Raw genomic sequence first — 25,097 nt, forward strand, 5'->3', positions numbered from 1 at the left:
TTGTTTCTCCCTGCCTTGACCTTGTAACACTGAATTGCCCGGAGATGACCTCCTTTGCACATTGACATTGGCACAAGCAAAAGTACAGTCACTCTTCATTTAAAGGAAACCTGAGATGAGAGGGATATGGAGGCTGACATGTTTATTTACTTTTAAATAATATACATTGCCTGCTGATCCTCTGCCTCTAATACTTTAAGCCGTAGACCCTGAACAAGCATGCAGATCAGATGTCTATGACAAATCTAACAAGATTAGCTGCATGCTTGTTTCAGGTGTGTGATTTAGGGCTCGTTTCCACTATCGCGAATCCGCATGCGTCCAACGTATGCGGATTCGCACATGTAATGCAAGTGGATGGGCCTGTTTCCACTGTAGCGTTGTTGAGGTGCGTTTTTTTCAGCGGTGAAAAAACGCAGAAAAGAGCCGCAGAATTCGCCTGCGAGTGGAATGCATGCGAATCGCCGCTAATGTATTTAATAGGGAATTTGCATGCTGTTTTGGTATGCAAATTTTCATGCAAATTCCCATGCGAATTCGCATGAAATCAATGGAAAAGCACACCAGCATTGCCATGGTTAAATTCGCATACATCGTCGTCCATGCGAATTTTCATGCGAATTTTGCTGCAGTGATTTTGCTGCGCAATAGTGGAAACGAGCCCTTAGATGTTAGACCCTACTGACCAGAATGATCAGCAGGACTGTCGGGCAACTGGTATTGTTTAAAAGGAAATAAATATGGCAGCTACCATAGATCTCACATCTCGTGTTCCTTTTAAAACAGAACCTCTCCATCCACAACACCCTGCAGTGATTTTCTGATAAACTCACCACCTTAGTCAGAGTATTTCCCTGTTTCTCAATATGATAAAAGTTCTTCACATGTGACGTATTGATGTTTGAGAGCTACTCCAATAGACAAGTATTGCTTGTGCCCTTCTCATGATGGATAGCGAACATTTGTTTTGTGTGGGAAAAGTATCTCTCCTGCTACAGTGACGGCTGCTCTTATGGTTGATACATTAGCCCTGGTGGTGACCACTGTCATATTTCCAATAGGTGGGTTGGCCATTTTCTTATTGCTTTGGCCAGGGGCAGTCGTATGTTGGCACATAGCAGGCATATGTGAATGCACGTGAGTATGGGTGAACATTTCTGTGAGTTTGAACACTTTGAGACATTTCCTACCAACCAGGGATTCTATATGAGTCTTCTCTGATCTGGAAGCCATGTTTCAACCCAGATTTAGAACACTTTAGAACACTCACAGCAGTGGTATGTAAGTTAATATAAAAATGATGTCCAATTACAGTGGAATTAATACACTTCTACACACCTCAAATATAATTTCTACACCTGTGCCTATCACAGGCCCCTGATCACCAGAGGAGGGAACACCATCCAAACAATTTACGGTGTACACTCAACTTGAATTGGGTTTGTCTAAGTTGAAGTGAAGCATGGTCTGTAAGAATGAAGTATGGCAAAGGGTTGGAGTACCGTATATACTCGCATATAAGACAACCCACCTATAAGCCGAGGTACCCACTTTTCCCTCAGAAACCAGGAAAAAGTGATTGACTCACATATAAGCCCCCACCCCAGTATAGCCCTCTCCGCAATAGCCAGATGTGCCCCAAGGATAATACAGCTGTGTCTCAAGACGCCACTAGATGGCATCATAGCTATAAGACACAGTGATTGCCACACAGGAAGAATCCCCCGATCATTTAACAGCTGACATTGCTGCTTGCGCGTTCTGCTCCATAAGCCAGGGGACACCGGTAGTCTTGAGCAGTGCACTCTGCACACTACATTTTATGAATCGAGGCCCATGTTGCAGGGAGTGGGGTGCACAGACACAGCAGGGAGCCAGCTGGCAAGACCAGGATCTCTAGTGCATGATTCTTACGCTCCTCTGCCAGTAACAAAACCTGTTCCACCATGCGTTCTGCTCCACTCATTCGCATATAAGCCGAGGGGGTTACTTTTCAGCCCATTTGTGTGCTAAAAATTTAGGCTTAAACGCAAGTATATAAGGTATCTATTTCTGTCAAATAGCAAGTATGCAGCTCCCCTCCCCCTAAGTAACATAATTAGGCAGCACACACCATTTAGAAACGCCTTTGCTACTGAGGCATGCATGACATGAGCTCAGATTTTTCTGATTTTGTCTGCTTGTTTGTCCCGGGCCACTAATTAGTGAAACCAGGAGCCCTTAACCTTGATTGATGTCACTGCATTTTTTTCTACCCATACTGGTTTACTTTAAAGCCAGTCTTTCAAAGTTCCACAAATATCATCCACATTGATTTATTAAAAGTCTGTAATAGATCACAGAACACTGTTAGGCAGAAGCAATGAAAACATGGTCATTAACAAACCTATAGATATAGCATAAAACACATATTTTGCATGAAAATGTTATACAATGCATTAGATACTATTGCTAAAGGCATTCATTCATATTATTAATCCCTTATCCTTGTTAAGCAGCAAAACCTGATGCAAAGGAATCAAAGGCAAAGTCAGCATCACCCCAAACGTCTAAGAACCGTAAATCATCTAAGTCGCAGGCTAAAGACGCAGAGAAAGAAAATACACCTCAGGAGAAAGGTTGTAACCTTGTTTTTACTAGATCTGATTGCCCAGAAACATCTGTTTTCGTTATCTGGACCCTTCCTAATAGGATTTTCTTACAGATGGCGATAGTGTGGCTGCCATGCAGGACTTGGTACAAGATCTGAGGGCTAAGAAGGGGATCGTGGCTGAGAACTCCAGCGATGAGGAGAATTCAATGTCTGTAGGAGACAGGGCAGTCCCTCCAGCACCTGTCAAACAGCGTAATAAAAAGAGGCCTCAAAAAGCAGGTATGGGCGAAAAACTCATAGAACTGGATATGCTGGAATAACATCTTCAGAATAGTTCTGTTTGAACCTTGCATTATTGCAGAAATTATGCTATAATTTACATCAGCTTACATAGTAACTGGGGATTCTGGCAGCGAGTGATGGGAGGGGGCAGATAGACAAACTGCTACAGGAAAATTTTTCTATTAGAACGTTTAAATGATGCATTGAGAAACCACATTTCTAATACTATTGAAACATACCATAGCTTCCAAACCACCAAATCATACAAGGGCACTCAGCTCAAAGGATAGAGAAACTTCTCCGGTAACTAACACTGAATACAAAGCATGGACATTAGATAATAGTTGTCTATGTAAAGTTTTCAAAAGCCTTGCCAGGTATAACTCCTTTCCCTAGAATTATTTTATTGCATGCCAGAAGGGACAGTGGAAATGTATAGCATGTACTGATTCTTTTCTCTTTTATATAGAGAATTCCAGAAGGAGAAATCACTCCCAAGAAACAAGGGATGGAGATGCCGCAGAAGAGGATTTTGATGATGATTCCGATATTCTCAGCAGCGTTGTATATACAAGGCCATTATCTGCCTCCAGCAAAGTAAGGAAAAAAGGAAAATAAACTTAAATTGACCCTGAAGGGAAACAAACAAACAAATCTGGACTTACCTGGGGCTTCCTCCAGACCCCCGTAGCCCGCAAGGTCCCTTGGCATCCTCTGGGTCATCTCCATGGTCCCACTGGTGGCCCCGTTAGCCTGGCAACTTCAGGTGAAGTCAGGCACAACTGCGCTTGCGGAGCCCGTCCGCACACCCGGCTCGATCATGCAGCTTCCTGCGCATGTGTGGTTCTCGAAAGACTGAACTGTTCATGTGCAGTTGTGCACGACTTGGCCCAAAGTCACCAGGCTAACGGGACCACGGAGGGGACCAAAAGGACACAGAGGGACCTCAGGGGCTACAGGGGGCTGGAGGAAGCCCCAGGTAAGTCCAGATTTGTTTTTGTTTCACTATTCAGGGTCCCTTTAAAGTCTATAGTATTCTTCTGCCTACAAAGTCTGCTTAAAGGGAGACTTAAGCCAGGAATAAAAAATCAGTTTTACTTTCCTGGGGCTTCTACCAGCCCCCTGCAATCGTCCCGTGCCCTCGCAGTCACTCACTCTGGCCCCCCGCCGCCAGCAGGACACTATTGAGGACAGGAACATGAAGAAGGCTATGTGCACATGCACGCCCTTACTAGGAAACCATGTGGGGCGTGTGTGTATGGAGAGGGGAATGCGCCCGGAGCAGCGGAGGGACAAGCGGAGGCCACCGACAGGTAATGTATACACTTTACACGGGGCACCGGGGGAACATTTACATGATAGTGTCAGTGGCCTAGCCTCCCTGGATATTGAAACACCCCCACCCTGAATAAACCCAATAAAACACACGGATAGCCAGCTGGATTTAATAGGCCAGAGCAGCCCGTTTATTTAACAATATTAGCACTAAAAGACAGATCACTTCAGAGAGCTGAGGTAAGGGGTCCGTATAATCACCACCTGTAGAAGATCAGGATAACTGGCAAGCAGCCTGTAACCGGCCCCCGCCGCGGTCACCGGCTCAGGGACAGCTGCTTGCCCACCGAGACACTCTCACTTGTTGCTAATCACCACGGGTAGATTTGCACCTGAGGCAAATCACCCCAGAATCGATAACTTTTTTGGAGCCCCTTACCCCTCCGGCTGCAATGACGAAGAGTCCATACAAGAACAAAAACCTGCAAGAAAACATATGTAGAGAACAAACATAACATAAGGGAGGGAGGGAGGGAGCTTCCTTTCCTCGAGCCTGACTGATAGAACTCCGCCCCCCCACTTCCTATCAACCTCACACACTTCCCATAACCACCCCCTTCGTTTTATTAACCCTATCCTTCCTATGCAGGCCACACTATCATGTGTGGCCTTCCAGACTGCGCTTTTCTACGCTTCCAGGCCTGTTCTTGATAGTGTCAGTGGCCTAGCCTCCCTGGATATTGAAACACCCCCACCCTGAATAAACCCAATAAAACACACGGATAGCCAGCTGGATTTAATAGGCCAGAGCAGCCCGTTTATTTAACAATATTAGCACTAAAAGACAGATCACTTCAGAGAGCTGAGGTAAGGGGTCCGTATAATCACCACCTGTAGAAGATCAGGATAACTGGCAAGCAGCCTGTAACCGGCCCCCGCCGCGGTCACCGGCTCAGGGACAGCTGCTTGCCCACCGAGACACTCTCACTTGTTGCTAATCACCACGGGTAGATTTGCACCTGAGGCAAATCACCCCAGAATCGATAACTTTTTTGGAGCCCCTTACCCCTCCACCACGAACCGGCGTGACCCCTCATGCCAGAGAGGCCCACACCCTCAGCGCCCTCTGAATACCCTCTTCTATCCCTAAAGCCCACAAATCCGTTCCTATGTCATTCAAATGAACTCCATCCCTACTAAGTAGCAAATGGAGATCACTCTCTAGCTCAACATGCCTAATCGCCACACCCCCATTCTGAGTCACAAACTTTGCCACCTCCTTGTTCAACTTGACTCTTGCCCTGTTAACTTTCTGCACTGATCTAGCCCCCCTCCAAGAGGACCTGGCAATCACGTCCGACCACACAAAAACCGTGGCCGGAAACTCTCGTCTAAATCTAAGGAAGTCAAACTTTATATCCCGTATGATACACCTAGTTGATTTTGTTGCCACGTCATTTCCACCTACGTGTAGCACCAACACATCTGGTGCCCTATCCCATTGAGCATATTTCCTAATTTCGGGCAAAGCCCGAGCCCACAACATGCCAGGAAAACCCAGCCACCGGATCCGGACCTCCTGCCTCGGGAATCCCAGCTGGCGCCCTTCAGGGCGAACCGCAGCTCTTCGTGCCCCTCTAGAGACATAAGAATGCCCGAATATCCACACCAGGGCTGGTTGACCTGCAAGACAAGAAAACAAAACAACAAGAGGGGGAGAAAAAGAACAAAAGAAAACAGGTCTCCAACAAAATAACTACTTTACAACAAATGCATTCTAACATAAGACCTGTATCTCATGGAGTCCCAACGTCCTATTCTTTTTACTACTTCCTCGCTGAGCCCCCAACGCGACGCCTCTGTTGCTGCTCCAATCCGAAAAGAGTGGGGGGCAAATTCGCTGGGGGTAAACCCCGCTTTAACCAGGCATTTTCGTAAAATTGCCGAAAACTGAAATCGGGTAAGCGGCAACCCGTCCGCGTGAGATAGAAAAACCGGGGAGGAGGCCGGACGAATAGGCAGAAAACGCAAAACATTTTCCCTGGGGCAAAGCAGACCCCCAACTTTAAAAAGCGTGACCACCTTACCCCTTCCCAGACGATCCGTTTTAGATTTCCTGAGTATTATTGAAACCGCTTCCTCCTGCACAGATACGTCCTCAGCGAGAATGCCCCCCACCTGAACTTTTGACCTACTGACCAGCTCGCCTACCCGAAAAGCCCCAAAGAAGGCTAACACAAATGCTGTGCTAAAAAGCACCACCTCCTGCTGGCAATAACAAATTCCCTGCAGCGCCGCCACCAGTTTTCCCAGTATCTCAAACGAAACCGGGCGCCTGGAATCCCTTGATATCGTTCCGGCCCTGAATCCCTTCATGGCCTGCATCACCCTAAAATCCTTTGTGACATCCCTTTGATTCCTAGATTTAAACATAAAAGCCAATGCCGCCAATTTTTTAGCCATGGCCGCAGCTGACGTGCCTTCCGCAAAATTCTTTCCTACTAAGTATAGGAGCAAGCACGATCGATCTTCATCCGATGTACAATCGCCCACCTGAGCCGCCAGAACGTCCCACGCCTTCCACACCGGCGCGTACGCTGCCCATGACGACTCTGACAACGATCTCTGAATCAGCACGGAAATCATTTGAAAGGAATCGACCACATCATCTCTGGACAAGGAACCCCACTCTCTTCCGCTGTAGGAGCTGCCTCCCGAAACCTGTCCCACTGGAATCGAGAGAGGGCATCAGCAATGATGTTGTCAACCCCAGGCAAATGCACAGCAAAAATACAAATATTGAACTGCAAGCACAAAAGAACCAACTGCCTCATTACACGAATCACTGGCGGTGAGGAAGCTGAGAATTTATTCACGGCTAATACCACACCCATGTTGTCACAATTGAAACGTATGCGCTTGTTTGCCAAGCGCCGTCCCCATAGTTGAATCGCTACCACAATGGGGAACAGTTCCAATAACACCATGTTAGACGTAAAACCAGCCCGAACCCACGACGGATCCCATGGGGCCGAGCACCACTCGCCTGCCATGAAAATCCCAAATCCGTGAGCACCGGAGGCGTCAGTAAATAACTCAATCGCAAAGTTACTCACCTCTTCCTCCATCCATAAGGCCCTGCCGTTAAAAACCTGCAAGAAGGTGAGCCACACCGTTAAGTCCTCCCTCATGTCCGCCGTCAGACGAATGCGGTGATGGGGGGAAAGCACTCCGGCCGTCGCGCTCGCCAACCGTCTGCAGAAGATGCGACCCATAGGCATGATCCTACAGGCAAAATTCAATTTACCCAGCAGGGACTGGAGTTCCCGCAATGTGGTTTTCCGCCTACCTACCATTGCCTGAATGTTAACCTGCAGGTCACCGACCTTGTCTAGTGGAAGGCTGCATTCCATGGTATCCGTATTGATTTGGATCCCCAAAAATTTCAACGACGTGGAAGGACCCTCCGTCTTAGAAAGGGCGAGCGGAATCCCAAAATCATTACAAACCTGATACATCGCATGTAGTGCAGCAGAACAATCAGCTGAGCCCGCTGCACCCATGAACAAAAAATCGTCCAGGTAATGTATAACCGAGCGGACCCCAGAAACTTCTTTCACTGTCCACTCCACAAAACAACTGAACTTCTCAAAAAATGAACATGAGATAGAACAGCCCATGGGAAGGCATAAATCAACAAAATAATTTTCTTGCCAGAAAATTCCCAATAACCTGAAACTAGAAGGGTGAACTGGTAACAATCTGAAAGCCGACTCGATGTCGGTCTTGGCTAAGAGGGCACCCCGCCCCAACCTTCTCACCCATCTGATCGCAACGTCAAATGACGTGTATACCACAGATACGTCTTGTTCCGCCAAACCGTCATTAACTGACGACCCTTTTGGAAAAGACAGGTGATGTATAAGGCGGAAGGAACCTGGTTCCTTCTTAGGGACCACCCCCAGCGGCGAAACAATTAAGCCATCTATGGGGCATAACTCAAACGGACCCGCCACCCTTTCCGCCCTGATTTCCTTCCATAGTTTACCTGACACAACTTGCGGCAATGCACATGCCGACTTTAAATTTCGATGCGATACCTCAATACGCGATGCACATTGGCTGGGAATAACGAAGCCGTCCGTGAAACCCAACCGTAAGAAATTAGCATCCTCCGTACGCGGGTACTTACATAGAAAGGGCTCCATCCTTAGAACTCTCACCGGCGTCCTCCCTCTTGTTACCAGCCTCCGAAGTCCTTCCTCGTTTCTGTTTGTAGCACCTGGACACCGGGTGGGACCCGCCGCAGCCCGAGCACTCGTGCTTGAACCGGCAGGATGACCCAAACTTACATGTGGCGTCGTTGAATTGCCAGCACAACCCTTTTGTCCTACTGGCTGATTTTCCTGAGGACCCTGCACTTTCTTGGCCTCGAAAGGACTGCTGCCCGGTGGATGGGATCATCAGGCTCATCCACAGTTCTATATCTTTGTGGTTCCAGCACACAGACGGACGAACCGCTTTCCTCTGCCTGAATGCCTCATCGTATCTCAGCCAAGCATCCCCTCCATACCTCCTATACGCTTCACCTATAGCATTCTGATAGCAAAAGAGGGCTGAACAACACTCTGGGTTCTTCTCCCCAATGACGCATGCCAGGATCTCAAAGGCCTGCAGCCAATTCTGAAAGGTGCGCGGAATCAAACGGTATCTGCGCCTTTCTTCCTCCTCTTTTTTGGATTCGGTCGACTTCACCTTATCCAAGTTAAACTTGGCCAGGTGCAAAAGGGAGAAAATTTCAACAAACTCTCCCTTCCAAATTTTTTCGCGAACCTCTGCCTTTAAATGAACACCTAAAGGACCACTGAGGCAAACATACATTTCAGCTTTGGACGCATCAGCTAGCCTTATCACCTCAGCCTCCCCTGCTTTTTCCGTCTCCACTTCGCCCTCACTGGTCTGCACTGCCACCTCAGAGCTTCCTAACTCTGATAGTGGCAACGTCACCCTAGACTGCCCCTGATGCGCTGCTGCCCCCCCCATAACCCCCGGGGAGCTAACCGTACCTGTCTGCTGACTAGGTACCCCGACTACAGCCCCACCAGAGATGGCGGCCTGCCGCTCAGACAAATGTAGCACCGCAGGCGCCTGTGCTTGCACTGGGCCCGTCCAAACCCCTGCTGGTGTCCCCTGAACCGCTGGCACCCCCCCCAACAGGGACCGCATGCCCGCTAGGAATGATTCCAGCGCAGGGAGAATCACGGCCTGTGCATTGCCTGCCATCACCCCCGCGGCCTGTGCCCTCCCCGCTTGCCATCCCAAACCCACATTATCAGGCATAACAGTAAAATTAGTGCTGGAGTTGGCCTCACCTGGTGGCGCAGGGGGGGCGCCCTGCCCGACCGCTTGTCCGGATCCTGTTGGGATTCCTGGCACTCCCACTGCTGCTGTCGCCATACTGCTGCCTCCTCCTGTAGCACCAGTTTGCTGACCGATCTCCTGCCCTCCCTGGATGGTGGGGGGCGCAACGTGCTGTGCCTGGAGGCTCCCCGAGCTGCTCCCTGCCACCGCCTCCTGGCTCCTGCTTCTGGTGGCCGGAGCGTCTCTCTGGGGTGAACTGGGGGCCACCGCCCCCCTTTGTGACGAGGCGGTGCCCGTGCGGCTGGAGCTGTCGCCTCTCGACTTCTTGGCCGCGTGGGAGGCCTGTTGCGTAGCGGCCGCCGCTCCCGGCTTCTGCGCCGTCTTCCCCCGCCCGCTGCCGCTCGATCCTCCACTCTTGCCTCTGGGCTTCCCCTTGGCCGTGCCCCCCGTGGAATGCCTTTTCGCCGGGGGCGCTTGGGGATCCCGTGCTGGACTCCCGCTCCTCCTCTGCGACCCTCCGGTCGGCTCCGGGCTGAGGCGATTGGGCGGCCTGGATGCCCTCCGCCCACCACCCTCTTGCTGCCCGCTGGGGCCAGCGGACATGGCGGCGATCTGTTCGGCTACCCAGTCTGGCCCCCTGGAAGCCGCCTCCTCCCTAATCCTGGTCACCAAGGCCTCGATTCCCTCCATGAAGCAGGCAAAAGGGGTGCGTCCAGCCAGCTTCCTTTCCTCGAGCCTGACTGATAGAACTCCGCCCCCCCACTTCCTATCAACCTCACACACTTCCCATAACCACCCCCTTCGTTTTATTAACCCTATCCTTCCTATGCAGGCCACACTATCATGTGTGGCCTTCCAGACTGCGCTTTTCTACGCTTCCAGGCCTGTTCTTTAGGGGGGACAGCATCGGGGGTTTCAACGCATTTGTTGATTTTCGGGAAATCGAATGCCTTTACCACCACATACCAGATCGAGCAACATCTTGCAGCATGCATGATCAAGAATGTGACCAATTTTCGAACCAAAATTGGTCGCATTGTCAGTCGGGCATGCACTTGATGGCACCGATTTTCATCCAATTTGATTATAATAATCGAATTGGATGGTCGATTGGCTGCCAAGACGCCTGATGTATGGCCACTATTATTCAGTGTACAGAATTTACATTTTTGATTGTTTCCACGTCTTTATTGTTTCCACATACCGGTAATTATTTGCACATCACCACAAATCACCCCAACATTTAACCTCTTCTTGATGCTCAACTTCAACCTCCCCCCTAAATGTTAATCCCTTCCTAAGCCTTAATCTTCTCCTCCTACCTAATATTAACTCCTTTGTGATGCCCTAATACCCTAAAAGGGCCCATACACTAGTCGATTTCTGCCATCGACATATGGCCTTTTCGACCGCTCTGATCGAATTGGCTAGAAATCGACGCAGCTGGAAGCATGATTGATTTCCAACCGATTTTGATCGATTTGCTCAATCGGTTCAGGTGGAAAATCTAGGTGGATTGGCTGCTGGCAGCAGATTGATGGCCCATAGAGTTGCATTGGATCTAATGGTGCAATAATGCACTTTGAAATCATTCATTCTGAAATCTATTGGAAATATGTTCCTTCTCCCTATATCTCCCTATATCACTATCAGGAAGAATTACCTCGGTCAAGATGACACTTCTTCCACGTCTTTTGTATCTGTTCAGAGTTCTCCCAATCCCTATCAAGAAATTTGCAATCCATAACCTGCAGAAACAGATACAGAAATTTATATGGAAACAACGTAAACCCAGAATTAAGTATGAAACCTTAACGAGGCCCAAAGATAAAGGAGGACTAGGAGCTCCGGCCCTATGGAATTATTATGTGGCTTCTCATATCACTCAATTAGCTATAGTTAATGCTGGAAAGGCTGCGCCATTGTGGGTAGATCTTGAATCACAACTATTATTACCACTATCTATGCCTGCTATAATGTGGGCAACCAAAATACCTTACCAAAAAATAAATAAAGTATCTCCCACATCAGCACATTCCTTCAAAATATGGCAAAAATATAGATATCCTTACGGCCTACAATCTCCAGTATCTTGCATGACTCATCTACTTAGAAATCCAGATTTCCCCCAAGGACATGACAAGAGTAACTTCATATGGTGGTATAACAATAATCTGATTTTTCTTGGTAAATTTCTGAAATCATTTAAATTGATGTCAGTATCTACCTTATTTGAAAACTATACAATCCCAATAACAGAACATCTTAGAGCCAAAAAGATCCTTCAATTTCTACACTCACTAGATAGAGATAATGAAACTTTGGGGTACACTTCTTTTGAAAATAGATGCAAAGGACGTTCACTAGATAGGGGTTTTATTTCTGAAGTATATTCAATATTGCAACATCACGATATGATCCCTAAATTAAAATGTCAAAATGATTGGGAAAAAGACTGCTCTATAGACATATCAGATGCCAAATGGTCGCATTGCTGTACACAACTTACTAAAAATAGTTTATTTTACTCGTCCATAGAGACATCAATTAAACTTTTCCATAGAGTCTATTATACCCCCACGAAGTTACATTTATTTTCAGACACACAATCAGATCTATGTTATAGAGGATGTTTAAAAAAAGGTGATATATGGCATATATGGTGGGAATGTCCCATAGCAAAAATATACTGGAAGAGAATCTGGGATAAAATCAAATTAATAACAGGTAAATCTATACCTTTCGATCCCACAGTGGCGCTTCTTGGCAATAAACCTACAGGCATACCTTATTCCACACATACATTCATACAATTTGTTATGGCCCAAGCCAAGAGACATTTAGCATCAAAATGGCGTTCCTCATCACTACTGGTAGAAACAGTCTTCCAATCTTTGAATGAAACAATGCAATCTGAGCATATTCTAGCTAAATTAAATGATAAAACGGATAACTTTTTCAAGATCTGGGATAAATGGATATCATGGCAAGATAATCAAGGCCTCTCCTACACACTACACTCATTTTAATTTCTTCTATGTGGACATCACTCATATATATGTTTATAGTCACCAGGGTATATGATATCAGGACAAGAAACCTAGTTATGTTTAAATGTTTGTATATATATTTTCCTGTTCCCCTAACCCTCCCTCCTAAATTATCACTTCCTTCCCCCAATGTTGGGTCAGTTGGTGCCGGTTGGTATGATGTGACAACCCCACCCACGGCACCGACTATCCTAACTTGTCTCCTTATATCATTATCTTCCCTCCCTTCTCTTTTTTCCCTTTAAATGGAGGAAGAACCACTTATTTTACCAAAATATTGTTAGTTATTAAAAGCAGGGGCGGCGCCAGGGGGGTGCTTGGGGGTGCTCGAGCACCCCCTAGAATTGTCCAAGCACCCCCAAAGCACCCCCTGGAGTGAACTGACTTCAGGCGTCTAAAAGACGCCAAGTCAGTTCACAGCGGCAGCACGGAGCAGCAGGCAGGGCTACGGTAAGATGGCCGCCCGGAGCCCTGTTCTGCAGACTTCGGGCGGCCATTTTCCCGTAGCCCTGCTCTCTGCATGCAGGCAGGAAGTCTCGTCGGGAAGGAAGAGGATCGTGGGCGCGCGGGCGCTGCGCGCCACAAGGAGGTCGGGACTCGGGACAGGAGGTCGGGAAAGAAGGTCTTCTGGCTGTAGGTGAGTAAATGGGTTTTTCTTTTCTTTTTCAGGTGATGCGGATTGTGCATATTGGGGTCATATCTGCTACGGATTGTGCATATTGGGGTCATATCTGCTACGGATTGTGCATATTGGGGTCATATCTGCTACGGATTGTGCATATTGGGGCCATTTCTGCTACCGATTGTGCATATTGGGGCCATTTCTGCTACCGATTGTGCATATTGGGGTCATTTCTGCTACCGATTGTGCATATTGGGGTCATTTCTGCTACCGATTGTGCATATTGGGGTCATTTCTGCTACCGATTGTGCATATTGGGGTCATTTCTGCTACCGATTGTGCATATTGGGGTCATATCTGCTACGGATTGTGCATATTGGAGTCATATCTGCTACCGATTGTGCATATTGGGGTCATATCTGCTACCGATTGTGCATATTGGGGTCATATCTGCTACCGATTGTGCATATTGGGGTCATATCTGCTACCGATTGTGCATATTGGGGTCATATCTGCTACCGATTGTGCATATTGGGGTCATATCTGCTACCGATTGTGCATATTGGGGTCATATCTGCTACCGATTGTGCATATTGGGGTCATATCTGCTACCGATTGTGCATATTGGGGTCATATCTGCTACCGATTGTGCATATTGGGGTCATATCTGCTACCGATTGTGCATATTGGGGTCATATCTGCTACCGATTGTGCATATTGGGGCCATATCTGCTACCGATTGTGCATATTGGGGTCATATCTGCTACCGATTGTGCATATTGGGGTCATATCTGCTACCGATTGTGCATATTGGGGCCATATCTGCTACCGATTGTGCATATTGGGGCCATATCTGCTACCGATTGTGCATATTGGGGCCATATCTGCTACCGATTGTGCATATTGGGGCCATATCTGCTACCGATTGTGCATATTGGGGCCATATCTGCTACCGATTGTGCATATTGGGGCCATATCTGCTACCGATTGTGCATATTGGGGCCATATCTGCTACCGATTGTGCATATTGGGGCCATATCTGCTACCGATTGTGCATATTGGGGCCATATCTGCTACCGATTGTGCATATTGGGGCCATATCTGCTACCGATTGTGCATATTGGAGCCATATCTGATAACGATTGTGCATATTGGGGTCATTGGACGTTTTTTGTTAAAATATGCTCACATTACGTGTATTTTCTTGAGAAAACCTGCACAATTATGTGAATTTTCTGGGAAAAGGGTCACCAAAACTTGGGCCCTCTGTCTTTGCGTTGCACTTTTAAAGGGAACCCGAGGTGAGAATAATATTGAGGCTGCCATATTTATCTCCCTTTAAGCAATACCAGTTGCCTGGCTGCCGTGCTGGTCCTCTGCCTCTTATTCTTTCAACCATAGACCCTGAACAAGCATGCAGCAGGTCAGGGGTTTCTGACAATATTGTCAGAACTGACAAGATTAGCTGCATGGCTTGTTTCTGGTGTAATTCAGTTCACTACTACAGCCAAATAGATCAGCAGGGCTGCCAGGCAACTAGTATTGTTTAAAAGGAAATAAATATGGCAGCCACCATATCACTCTCACCCTGGGTTCACTTTAAATTACAGTTAGCCCCGCCCTCATCCGGTCATGACCACGCCCATTTTTTCGCCGCGCCGCGCTTCGCGCGCCGCAGGTTGTAGCCACACCCATTTTTTGCCGCGGCGCGCTTTGCGCGCCGCAGGTCGTCAGCTCCCCCGGAAATTGGTCCAGCACCTGCATAGCACCCCCTAAAAAAATTTTCTGGAGCCGCCACTGATTAAAAGCTATACATTAAAGTATTTCATTTTATCTTAACCATTTATGTATGCTAACATGCTTTTCCCCTAAGTGGGGTACTTGTTGTTATTTACTGTTATAACTATCTGTAATGTGATTTTTCCTTTCAATAAAAACCCTTGAAGCAGGAAATATGTTCCTTGTGTGTGGCACACTCCAAATAGATTCCTGTCAGATTGCTGCAAATCTATAAGTGTATAGATACCTTACAGTATTCTCCAACCCTGTCCTCAAGGCCCACCAACAATACATGTTTTGCAGAAAACCACAAACAGGCACAGGAGAGATAATTAGTGTCTCAGCAGAGCTGATTAACTTCCTCTGTGGATTTCTGCAAAACATGCACTGTTGGTGGGCCTTGAGGACAGGGTTGGGGAACACTGTACATTCCTTCCCCTAATGTTAGTATTTCCTTTGTCCAAAACCGCTAGCCCTAGCCAAAAGTAACCCTAACCAAGCCTGTTTATTTCATGAATTATCTTGTTGTTCTTGAAAAAAGTAAGGTAAGATAGTGCATTAGATGATTTTGTTTATTAAATCCAATGTTAATGCTCGTCACATGTCCAACAAAAGTGCATGACCAACCCGACAACTTGACCAACTGCACAGCCAAGCGACTTGTACTTTCCAAACAACTGAACGACCAACTTATTTGCATACTGCGCATCACAGGAGTGATGTTTGCCAGTAAGGTAGTAAACTTGCAGTATCTAGTGAAAACACATTGTGACAGCTTCTTACAAATAAATCCAGGACATCCTATATTTAAATAAGAAAAAGATAGAGGCTGGCACCACCAAAACATATTTATGCTCTTTTATTGCATTAGCAATATGTAAAATAGCTTACTTGGCTAATGGAGACAGACTGCTGTTTCTGGCTCCCGCCCGGAAACAGCAATCTGTCACCATTAGCCAAGCAAAGATATTTGACATCTTGCTAATGCAATAAAATAGCATAAATACTTTTTGGTGGTGCCATCCTCCATCTTTTTTCTGGTTTGTGGACCCTGGAGTACGAGGGTCTTTTGGCCTTGGGCACACCAGTCCCCACTTTTGGTGAGTTCTACTCCACTCCACTGTTTTCTATCCTATATTTAAATGTCATATTGCAGCAAATACAATTCATAACCCCCCTAGCAAAACTTTGATGACCCCTCCTGTGTTCACACTCCCTTTCCCCCACACCTGTGGCAAACCCCATGGCCTGAAAACCCATCTGAAAGGGGTCATATTACTAGTGTGGCCACTGTGACCGTCCATAATAGTGTGGTCAGTGGTCACCATGACTCCCAACACTCACAACACCATCTGTTGCTCTAGTTGTAGGAGCCCTAGGAAGCATAAGAAGTTGGGCTCCCTGGCTCCCCCATTAATTACGCTGCTGATTGCATGTGAAAGTACCATCCTTTTAGCAATTCTTACAAATGCCTGCTAGTATTGCAGCAGAAAGAAACAAAAGCATGTGCACCCTCTGTCCAAACCTAGATATTTATTATAACCTACGTTTATTGCAAGTGTATACATAACATGGTGGTCACAGAGGAAAACAACCATTAGTGTACCTCATTAGTTGTGCTGCAGGCTGACGGTGAAGGAGGTGGGAGATGAGGGATAACGGTGGGCCAAACGACAGACGTTTCGTGCCCTGCTGGACGCTTGGTCACGCTGCGTTCCACTGCCTGCTAGTATTGCCACCTAATAATCAGGTTTGGTGGATCATTAAGGTTTCCTTGTAATCCCTGGTAGTTTCCAACCCTGGATAACTCTAGTGATCTAGGGCCTTACACTACAAGAGTTCAGTCACTACAAGTGCACATCTGTGTGGAACGGGTACACATCTCCAGTGTTGCCTTGTTTCAGAAGAATAATAATGATCAGTGATTTTTTTATAGCTCCAAACGTAAAATGCGTTTTTCCTTGGTATTATGTTAGTGTCTCTTTGGAATATAATGTTGATACTTTTATTAATAAATAGGAAGAAGACAGTCAGATAGCAATGCCTTTAGAGATGGAAGATTTGGAAAGCTTTGCGTTCCGACCAGCGCCGTACAACATGACTCTTCAGTGCCGCATAACCAGAGACAAGAAAGGAGTTGATAAAGGCATCTACCCCACATATTACCTCCACTTGGAGAGAGATGATGGCAAAAGGGTAATTAAAGAACGGTCTCAATACTGTAATAAGTATGACAGCTTCTAAATGTTCACAAAACTATACTCACAGCATGTGTTCCTCTTCAAACAGGAACTTACAATAGTTTTAGATGCACACATGAAAACTTAAACCTGGTACACACTTTCAATTATGATTGGCCTATCACTGACCAAATTTACCACCTCTGTGAAGCAGGGCAGTTTCTAGGCTAAAAGGCACCCAGGGCAAGGGTGTAAAAATTGTGCCCTCCGCGTAGCCAGGTATAGGTGCCCGCAGTATTGGTTAGCCAGGTCTAGTTGCACTTAGCAAAGGTCCCCCCAGTATAGGTAGCCAGGAATAGGTACCCCAGTATAGGTAGCCAGCTATAGGTCCCCCCAGTATAGGTAGCCAGGAATAGGTACTCCAGTATAGGTAGCCAGCTATAGGTCCTCCCATTATAGGTAGCCAGGCATATATGCCCCAGTATAGTTGCCCCCAGTATAGGTTAGCCAGGTAGGTGCCTCCAGTATAGGTAGCCAGTATAGTTGCCCCAGTATAGGTTAGATAGGCAGGCACCCCCGGTATGAGTTAGATAGGTAGGTGCCCCCAGTACAGGTTAGCTAGGTGGGTGCCTCTAATATAGGTAGCCAGAATAGTTGCCCCCAGCATAGGTTAGATAGGTAGGTACCCCCAGTATAGGTTAGTTAGGTAGGTGCCTCCAATATAGGTAGCCAGTATAGTTGCCACCAGTATAGGTTAGATTAGGTAGCTGCCCCCAGTATAGGTTAGTTAGGTATTTAGGTAGGTAGGTAGGTATGTAGGTCCCCCCCATAATGGAGGGGGGAGCCGCAGCCGCAGGGGTTGGCAGCCCGATCTCTCCCTCCCTTCCTCTCCCCGGGCCGCCCTCCGTGCTACCCCCTCAGATGCAGAGTGATTGCAGCAGGGAAGCACTGTAAATAGTAACTCACCTCCCTTGTTCCAATCGCCGATCACTCATTTGCCGCCGGTCTCCTGCTCTGCATAGACGCATATACACATGCTGCTTCCTGCTAAACAGGAAGCAGCGTGTGTATACCCGGCTATGCAGAGAGGAGACCAGCGGCTAGTGAGATTGGAACCAGGGATGTGAGTAGCTATTTAAAGCGCTTCCCTGCGCACTCACTCTGCATCTGAGGGGGGAGCACAGAGGGCGGCCCGGGGAGAGGAAGGGAGGGAGAAGTCGGCTGCCCTCCCCGCGGCTGCGGCTCCCCCCTCCATTACAGCGCCTCCCTTCCAATAGCGCTCAGGGCGGCCGCATGGCTGCACGGCCCCTAGAAACGGACATCAGATATTGAATACTATGAGCAGATTGTGTAGGTAAACCCTCATACTACATGGAGGTGGTAAAATTGGTCAGTGTTTGGACAATCATAACTGAGGCCTGGAACCCAATCCAAATCGCAAATCGCTATTGCAATCGCTAGCGTTTTTAATGCGTTTTCTGGTGATTTTGGTAGCGATTTTTAAAAAGTGTAGGCTTTTTGCCAGCGATTGTGTAGCGATTTGCGATTTAAATTCTGGTTGGTCTTTTCAATGTATCATAATTTTATTTACAGTTTGCATTAATTTAAAATCGCACTCAAATCGCTATGTGTAGCGACTCATGAGGAATTACGCCAGCATTTATATACTTTACATTGCAGAAATGCTAACGCCACCAAAATGCTGCATGTCATGCAATAGCGATTTTGCTAATTCCAATCGCTCCAGTGGAATTTGTCCCATCCATTAAAATTAGCTGAGCGTTTAGGGAAATCGTTAGCGTTTTGAATCGCTCCCTAAACGCTAAAAAAATTGCTCTAGTGGGTTCCAGCCCTGAAAGTGTGTATCGGGCTTTAAGAATGATGTAAGTAATCATACACACACTAAAAATTTTGAATGGTTTATCACTGGCCAATTATACCACTTCAATGCAGTATGAGGGGCAACAGGCTTGTAATTCTATGAACAGATTGTGTAGGTAAACCCCTCATACTACATGGAACTGGTAAAATTGACCCCTCATTGCCCAATCAAAATTGGATGTATGTACCTGTGTACAGCCTGGTACACACTTTCAGTTATGATTGGCCAATCATTGAATTTTACCACCTCCATGTAGTATGAGGGTTTACATACACAGTCTGCTCATAGTATTCAGTGCCTGTTGACCCTTCACCGTGGCCAAAAAATAAGTGTGGCACCAACACCAAAGAAAGTGTGCCGCAGTGAAAAAGTGGGCATGGCCAAGATGTGCTGTGGGTGGAGCCAAATACTAGCAAAATGCAGGTAATCCCCGGTTAACATACGAGATAGCGTGCAGGTGGTGCCCTCAGTATAGGTAGGGAGCTATAGGTGCTAGAGTATAGGTAGCCAGGTAATGTGGTGTCCTCTAGGTAGCAAGCTATAGGTGCTGCAGTATAGGTAGCCAGGTACATGTGGTGCCCCTCCATAGGTGCTTTCTGTGGGCAGGGTGCTGTCTGTGGGAAGGGTGCAGGCAAGGCACTGTCTGTGGGCAGAGATCTGGCTGGCGCAGGGTGATGGGTGCAGGCAGGGGTAGGGTGATGGGTGCAGGCAGGGGGAGGGTAATGGGTAAAGGCAGGGTGCTGGGTGCAGGCAGGGGCAGGGTGCTGGGTGTAGGCAGGTGCAGGGGGCTGGGTGCAGGCAGGCAAAGGGGGCGGCACAGGGGGCTGGGTGCAGACAGGCACAGGGGGCTGGGTGCAGACAGGCACAGGGGGCTGGGTGCAAGTAGGGATAGGGTGCTGGGTGCAGGTAGGGATAGGGTGCTGAGTACCGGCTTACACAGGGTGCTGGGTAGGGGCTGGGTGCAAGCAGGGGCAGGATGCAGGTTGGCACAGGGTGCCTGGGTGCAGGAAGAGATTGGGAGCCGGGTGTAGGCAGGGGCAGGAAGCAGGCTGGCACAGGGTGCTGGGTGCAGGTAGGGATAGGGTGCTGGATGCAGCCAGGGGCTGGGTGTTGATCGGACTTTAGTAAAGCGGCGCTGCGGGGAGGGGGGAGCATCTGCCAGCAGCAGAGCAAGGCATGCCCCTCACTGTTAGGGGGTAACAGTGAGGGGTATGCCTCGCCTGTACGCTGGCGGCGCCCCTGGAGATATTTTTTCATCTTCATTTTTAAATAAATCTTCAGCACAAAAAGTACCAAAAAGTAGATGATAAGGTACTATCAAAATAATTTGTGTATTTTCTTGCTTGTTGTGGCGTAACAGGTATTTAACCACTTAAGCTCTCAGTCGTTTTCACTTTATGCATCCGAGCAATGTTCACCTCCCATTCATTCGCCTATAACTTTATCACTACTTATCACAATGAACTGATCTATATCTTGTTTTTTTCCGCCACCAATTAGGATTTCTTTGGGGGGGTACATTTTGCTAAGAGCTACCTTACTGTAAATGCATTTTGACAGTAAGAATAAGAAAAAAATGGAAACAATTCATTATTTCTCAGTTTTCGCCCATTATAGTTTTAAAATAATACATCCCTCCATAATTAAAACCCACGTATTGTAATTGCCCAATTGTTACGGTTATTTCACCGTTTAAATTATGTCCCTATCACAATGTATGGCGACAATATTTTATTTGGAAATAAAAGAGCATTTTTCCCGTTTTGCATCCATCACTATTTACAAGCTTATAAAAAAAAAAAGATATAGGAATATTTCATCTTTACATAGATATTTAAATAGTTTAGACCCTTAGGTAAATATTTATGTGTGTTTTTTTTTAAATTGTAATGTTTTTTTTTTTTTTTATTAAACATTTTATGTGGGTATTTTTGGGAGGGGGGGAAGTAAATAGTGTTTTATTTAGGGAAAAATTTGTGTACTGTAATTTTTTTTTAACTTTTAGATGTAGTTTTACTCTTTGGCCACAAGATGGCAACCTCGAGTTTGTTTACATGACGTCACTCTAAGCGTACAATGTACGCTTAGAGGGACATAGTCTCAGAAAAAGCGTAGCTTCCGAGAGAAGCTGTCGCTTTTTCAGCGGGGGAGAGGAATCAGTGATCGGGCACCATAGCCCAATACATTGATTCCTGGGCTACCGAATCCGCGGCCGGGAGGGCGCATGCATGCGTGCGATCGGCCGCCTGGGCGCGCATGTCCTCTTTGACGTTTTTATACGTCAAGGAGGACAAAGTGGTTAATTGACAAGGGGCCATATGCAATTCACTTTTTCACCTGGGTTTTCTCCTAGGAGATAATTTTTCATATTTGATTTAAAATAACTTTCCAGCACTTTCAACTAAAAAAGGTACATAAAAGTACATGAACAAGTACTACCAAAATTATTTAGAGTATTGTCTTGCTTTCTAGTGGCTTAAAGGGCATTTTATTGACAAGTTTAAAAATATCACCTTGGAGAAAACTCAGAAGAAAAAGTGAATTGCATATGGGCCTCTGGCCTTTATTCAGTTCACTTTTTACTACTATGTTTTCTCCTAGGAGGTCATTTGTTACCTTCTGTTTAAAATAACTTTTCAGCATTTTGCAATTGGAAAAAGTACCAAACAGTAGATTAAAAAGTACTGTCAAAATTATTCTGAGTATTGTCTTGCTTGTTGTACTTTATTTACAAGCTGGGAAAATATCAACTAGGAGAAAAAGGTCCATATGCAATTAACTTTTTCTCCTGAGTTTTGATATTTTCATACCTTGTAAATGAAATGCCATTTAAACCCACAGAAAGCAAGAAAATACAATTTTGATAGTTTTCCAACAACTATTAAACAATTTTTTCAATTGCAAAGTGCTGAAAAGCGAATTTAAAGAGAAGATAAAAATTATCTCCTTGGAGAAAACTCAGGAGAAAATGTTAATTGCATATAGGCCAAAGTAAATTGAATAAGGGCCACTATTTCTTAAGTTTCTTTTCTATTCCGGCTCACTGTGAAGTAGGCCCATAATGTCCCTGGGAATTACAGTCATTTTTATTTTCTTGAAATAATAATGCAACTTGGTAATGTTTGTGTTTTCCCCATTGCCTCATTGATTTGACATGTGAGACATTTGCATTAGATATAGGGGAAGTTACACTGGGTGGTTTTTATCTAGGTCCTGAAATGCTTGTTCTTGCTTGATAAGGCTAGTCTTATGAAAAATGCAACTGCCATTTAACAGATTAGAAAATGAGGAAATCATACTGACCCATATTCAATTCACTTTTTCTTAAAATTTTCTCCTTGGAGATAATTTTTCATCTTCTGTTTAACATTTCGGGGAACGGCTGCCTAAACTCCCTTAAGGACTAGGCCATTTTACATGCAGGGGAGCATTTGGAGGGGGGAGGGGGGGGGTGTCAGGCAGGTGGATCTCCAGTATAACTAGCTAGGCATGGTGTCCCCAGTGTAGCCAGGCGTCTTCCATATTGCCAGCAGCCTTTACTCACCTCCCAGGCTCCAGCGATGAGCAGCTCTAGACCCCTCCGCTCTGGCCAGCATCCTCGCTGGGACCTGACATTTAGCACAGAGCAAGCGGGGATGCTGGCCAGAGTGGAGGGGAGCGACGATCGCCGGGGGAACGTCAGGAAGGTGAGTCCCCGTCCTCTTCTTCCCCTCAGACTGCCGCTGCCAATAGTGATCTCTATGATTGGCCGGCGATCGTAGTGATCACATGATCAGGAGCCAATCACCATGTCTCCTGATCACTGAGGGGAGATGTCAGCTGTCATATAACAGCTTAATCTCCCCTCTTGGGTCGCACGATCGCGTCGGGAGCGGAAATGGCAGGTGGTGTAAAACCTACGCCGCATCAGGCTTAGGCAGCCACAAGTGTGGTGTAGGATTTACTACACGCGGTCCCCAAAAGGTTAAAATAACTTCTCAGCGCTCGGCAATTGAAAAAGTACCAAAAGCGAGTGAAAAAGTACCCTCAAATTTATTCTGAGTATTTTATTGCTTTCTTGTAGCTTAAAAGGTAATTTATTGATAAAAATAAGAAAACTTAGGAGAAAAAGTGAATTGAATAAAACCCACTCTTTGCACTTGTACATATTTGATATGGCTGTGTATGTGTACACTGATATAGCAATAGCATTACTGTATTTCGGTTTAAAGCTTAAAGCGGAACTAAAGATTGTGCTAAAACAAAGTGTTTCACTTACCTGAGGCTTCTGCCAGCCCCGTGCAGGCTTCCTGTCCCGCATCGGTCCTCAACGATCCTACATTCTCCCGCCACCAGCCACTTTAGTTACCTTCGACTTACAAGTTGACGGCAACTGCGCCTGCACGCCCCGAGCCACATGTATCTTTTTCTGTGTTCCAGCTGCAATAGTGTCCTGCGCTATATTGGCTTCCAAGCTCTACTTTATTCCAATTCCAGTGAAAAGCACTGGGAGATGGACAGATGTGGGTATTAAACCACCATACACAATCCAGACAGTTAAATAAGCCCAGAATTACAGAAAGCGCCATACAAGGAGGAGCATCAGGGTGTTTTGCTTGGGATACCTAAATGAGGAAAAATACCCCCCTGGGTTAACTTGTTGAGAAAGAAATGATACTAAGCTATATCATCTCTTTCTCTCAAGCATGTGTTGGGCAACTACAGGACGTATCCTTAGAAGAATGTGGGGAGATGCATTTCAGGTGGGATTTCTATAGAACGTCATCATGCCATCATTTTTATTCTTTTTGCATTACACTCCAATCATACAGTATATCTTTATTTTATCTTTAACAGTTATTCCTTATGGCTGGTAGAAAAAGAAAGAAAAGTAAGACCTCCAATTACCTGATCTCGATGGATCCCACAGACCTGTCACGTGGCGGAGAAAGCTTTATTGGTAAAGTCAGGTAACGGCACAACGAGGGGCTACAAGGCTTGATAAATTCTGCAGCTCTAGTCTTTGGCTTACAGTTCGGTTTAAAAAGGTGCACCCGGCCCAGTGATGTCACCCAAGGGGATCGGGTCCTGATCCCTGACGGGCAACATCAATCACAGGTGTATACACACCCCCTGAATAGAATCAGGTAAGTTTCTTCTCTTCCAAGACAACCCCTCTGAGAAGATTATTCAAATTAGGACACACAGTCTAATAAGTAAACACGGAATGATTCATCTGGCCAATTAGTTCTGCTCCTGTGGGTTTGAGGCTCTAAAAACCCTAAATTTACCCTGCAATATTCTGTTCCAGCCTTTTTATCCTGAAGGAACCCTGCAAATAATGTTTGGCTCTCAAGGAAGGAACCCCTGCAAAAAAAGTATTGTAACACAAGTAGTCCCTGCATTTATTTTGCAGTTGGCAAGGTCTTCTAGTGTACCTCATTATACTGTCTACTTATTCTAGTGCTTTTTATTATTATTATTCTGACCCCCAATTGAGTGCTTCTTTTTATAGTACCCCTATTATAGTGTGCTCTATCATACTCCACACCCACAGTGGGGGAAATGCCAAGGAACCCTGCAGAATATTCAAGGAACCCTGGTTGAAAATGCCTGTTTCTATTCTGTACCAGTCTTTTATTAGGAACTAACCTCAGGCCTATTTCTACCATTTATTCTCTGTAAGCTTGTCTTGATAGATCCTCTTCTCCTGTGCCCTAACTTGTAGTTTTATGGGCATTAACCCTCTTCATCCAGCAATCAATAGGAGTAACTGTCAGCAAATCTCAGCCAGCAATAGCGTAAGTCCTACCTCCCATTCTAAACTGTTTTTAACAGGTTTTACTCTACTCTGGTGCCTCTGTTAGTTAACTAATCAAGTATTCTAGTCCACCTCTGGTGCAGAGGTGTTACTCCGAGCAGTTTCCTCTACAGAAAGCGACTTCTTAACCCACCTTTGTGAGTACCTCTCCTCTACCTCATTTACTGTAAATTGCATTGTGCTAACATTCTACACCATCTGGGCCTTTTCAAGTATCTCTACGAATTTGAGGAAGCTAATCAGAAGAGTTCCACTTTACTACATTGGCTGCAC

General features: G+C 46.2%; 1 protein-coding gene across 6 annotated transcripts in view; it reads left to right on the forward strand.

Annotated features, from left to right (window-relative positions):
* The window catches only part of LOC137521642 (tubby protein-like), a 72,131-nt gene that overhangs the window by 28,046 nt on the left and 18,988 nt on the right, over positions 1–25,097 (forward strand). For 4 of the 6 annotated variants that reach the window (XM_068241157.1, XM_068241158.1, XM_068241155.1 and 1 more), the window contains exons 8-12: positions 2,496–2,618; positions 2,705–2,872; positions 3,345–3,472; positions 16,982–17,158; positions 23,861–23,973. In XM_068241157.1, coding sequence (XP_068097258.1) covers positions 2,496–2,618; positions 2,705–2,872; positions 3,345–3,472; positions 16,982–17,158; positions 23,861–23,973 — 709 coding nt within the window. The remainder of the gene's footprint in view (positions 1–2,495; positions 2,619–2,704; positions 2,873–3,344; positions 3,473–16,981; positions 17,159–23,860; positions 23,974–25,097) is intronic. The other 2 variants (XM_068241159.1, XM_068241161.1) reach the window with 2 other exon arrangements.

Source organism: Hyperolius riggenbachi, chromosome 6, assembly GCF_040937935.1.
Source record: "Hyperolius riggenbachi isolate aHypRig1 chromosome 6, aHypRig1.pri, whole genome shotgun sequence".
Classification (NCBI taxonomy): domain Eukaryota; kingdom Metazoa; phylum Chordata; class Amphibia; order Anura; family Hyperoliidae; genus Hyperolius; species Hyperolius riggenbachi.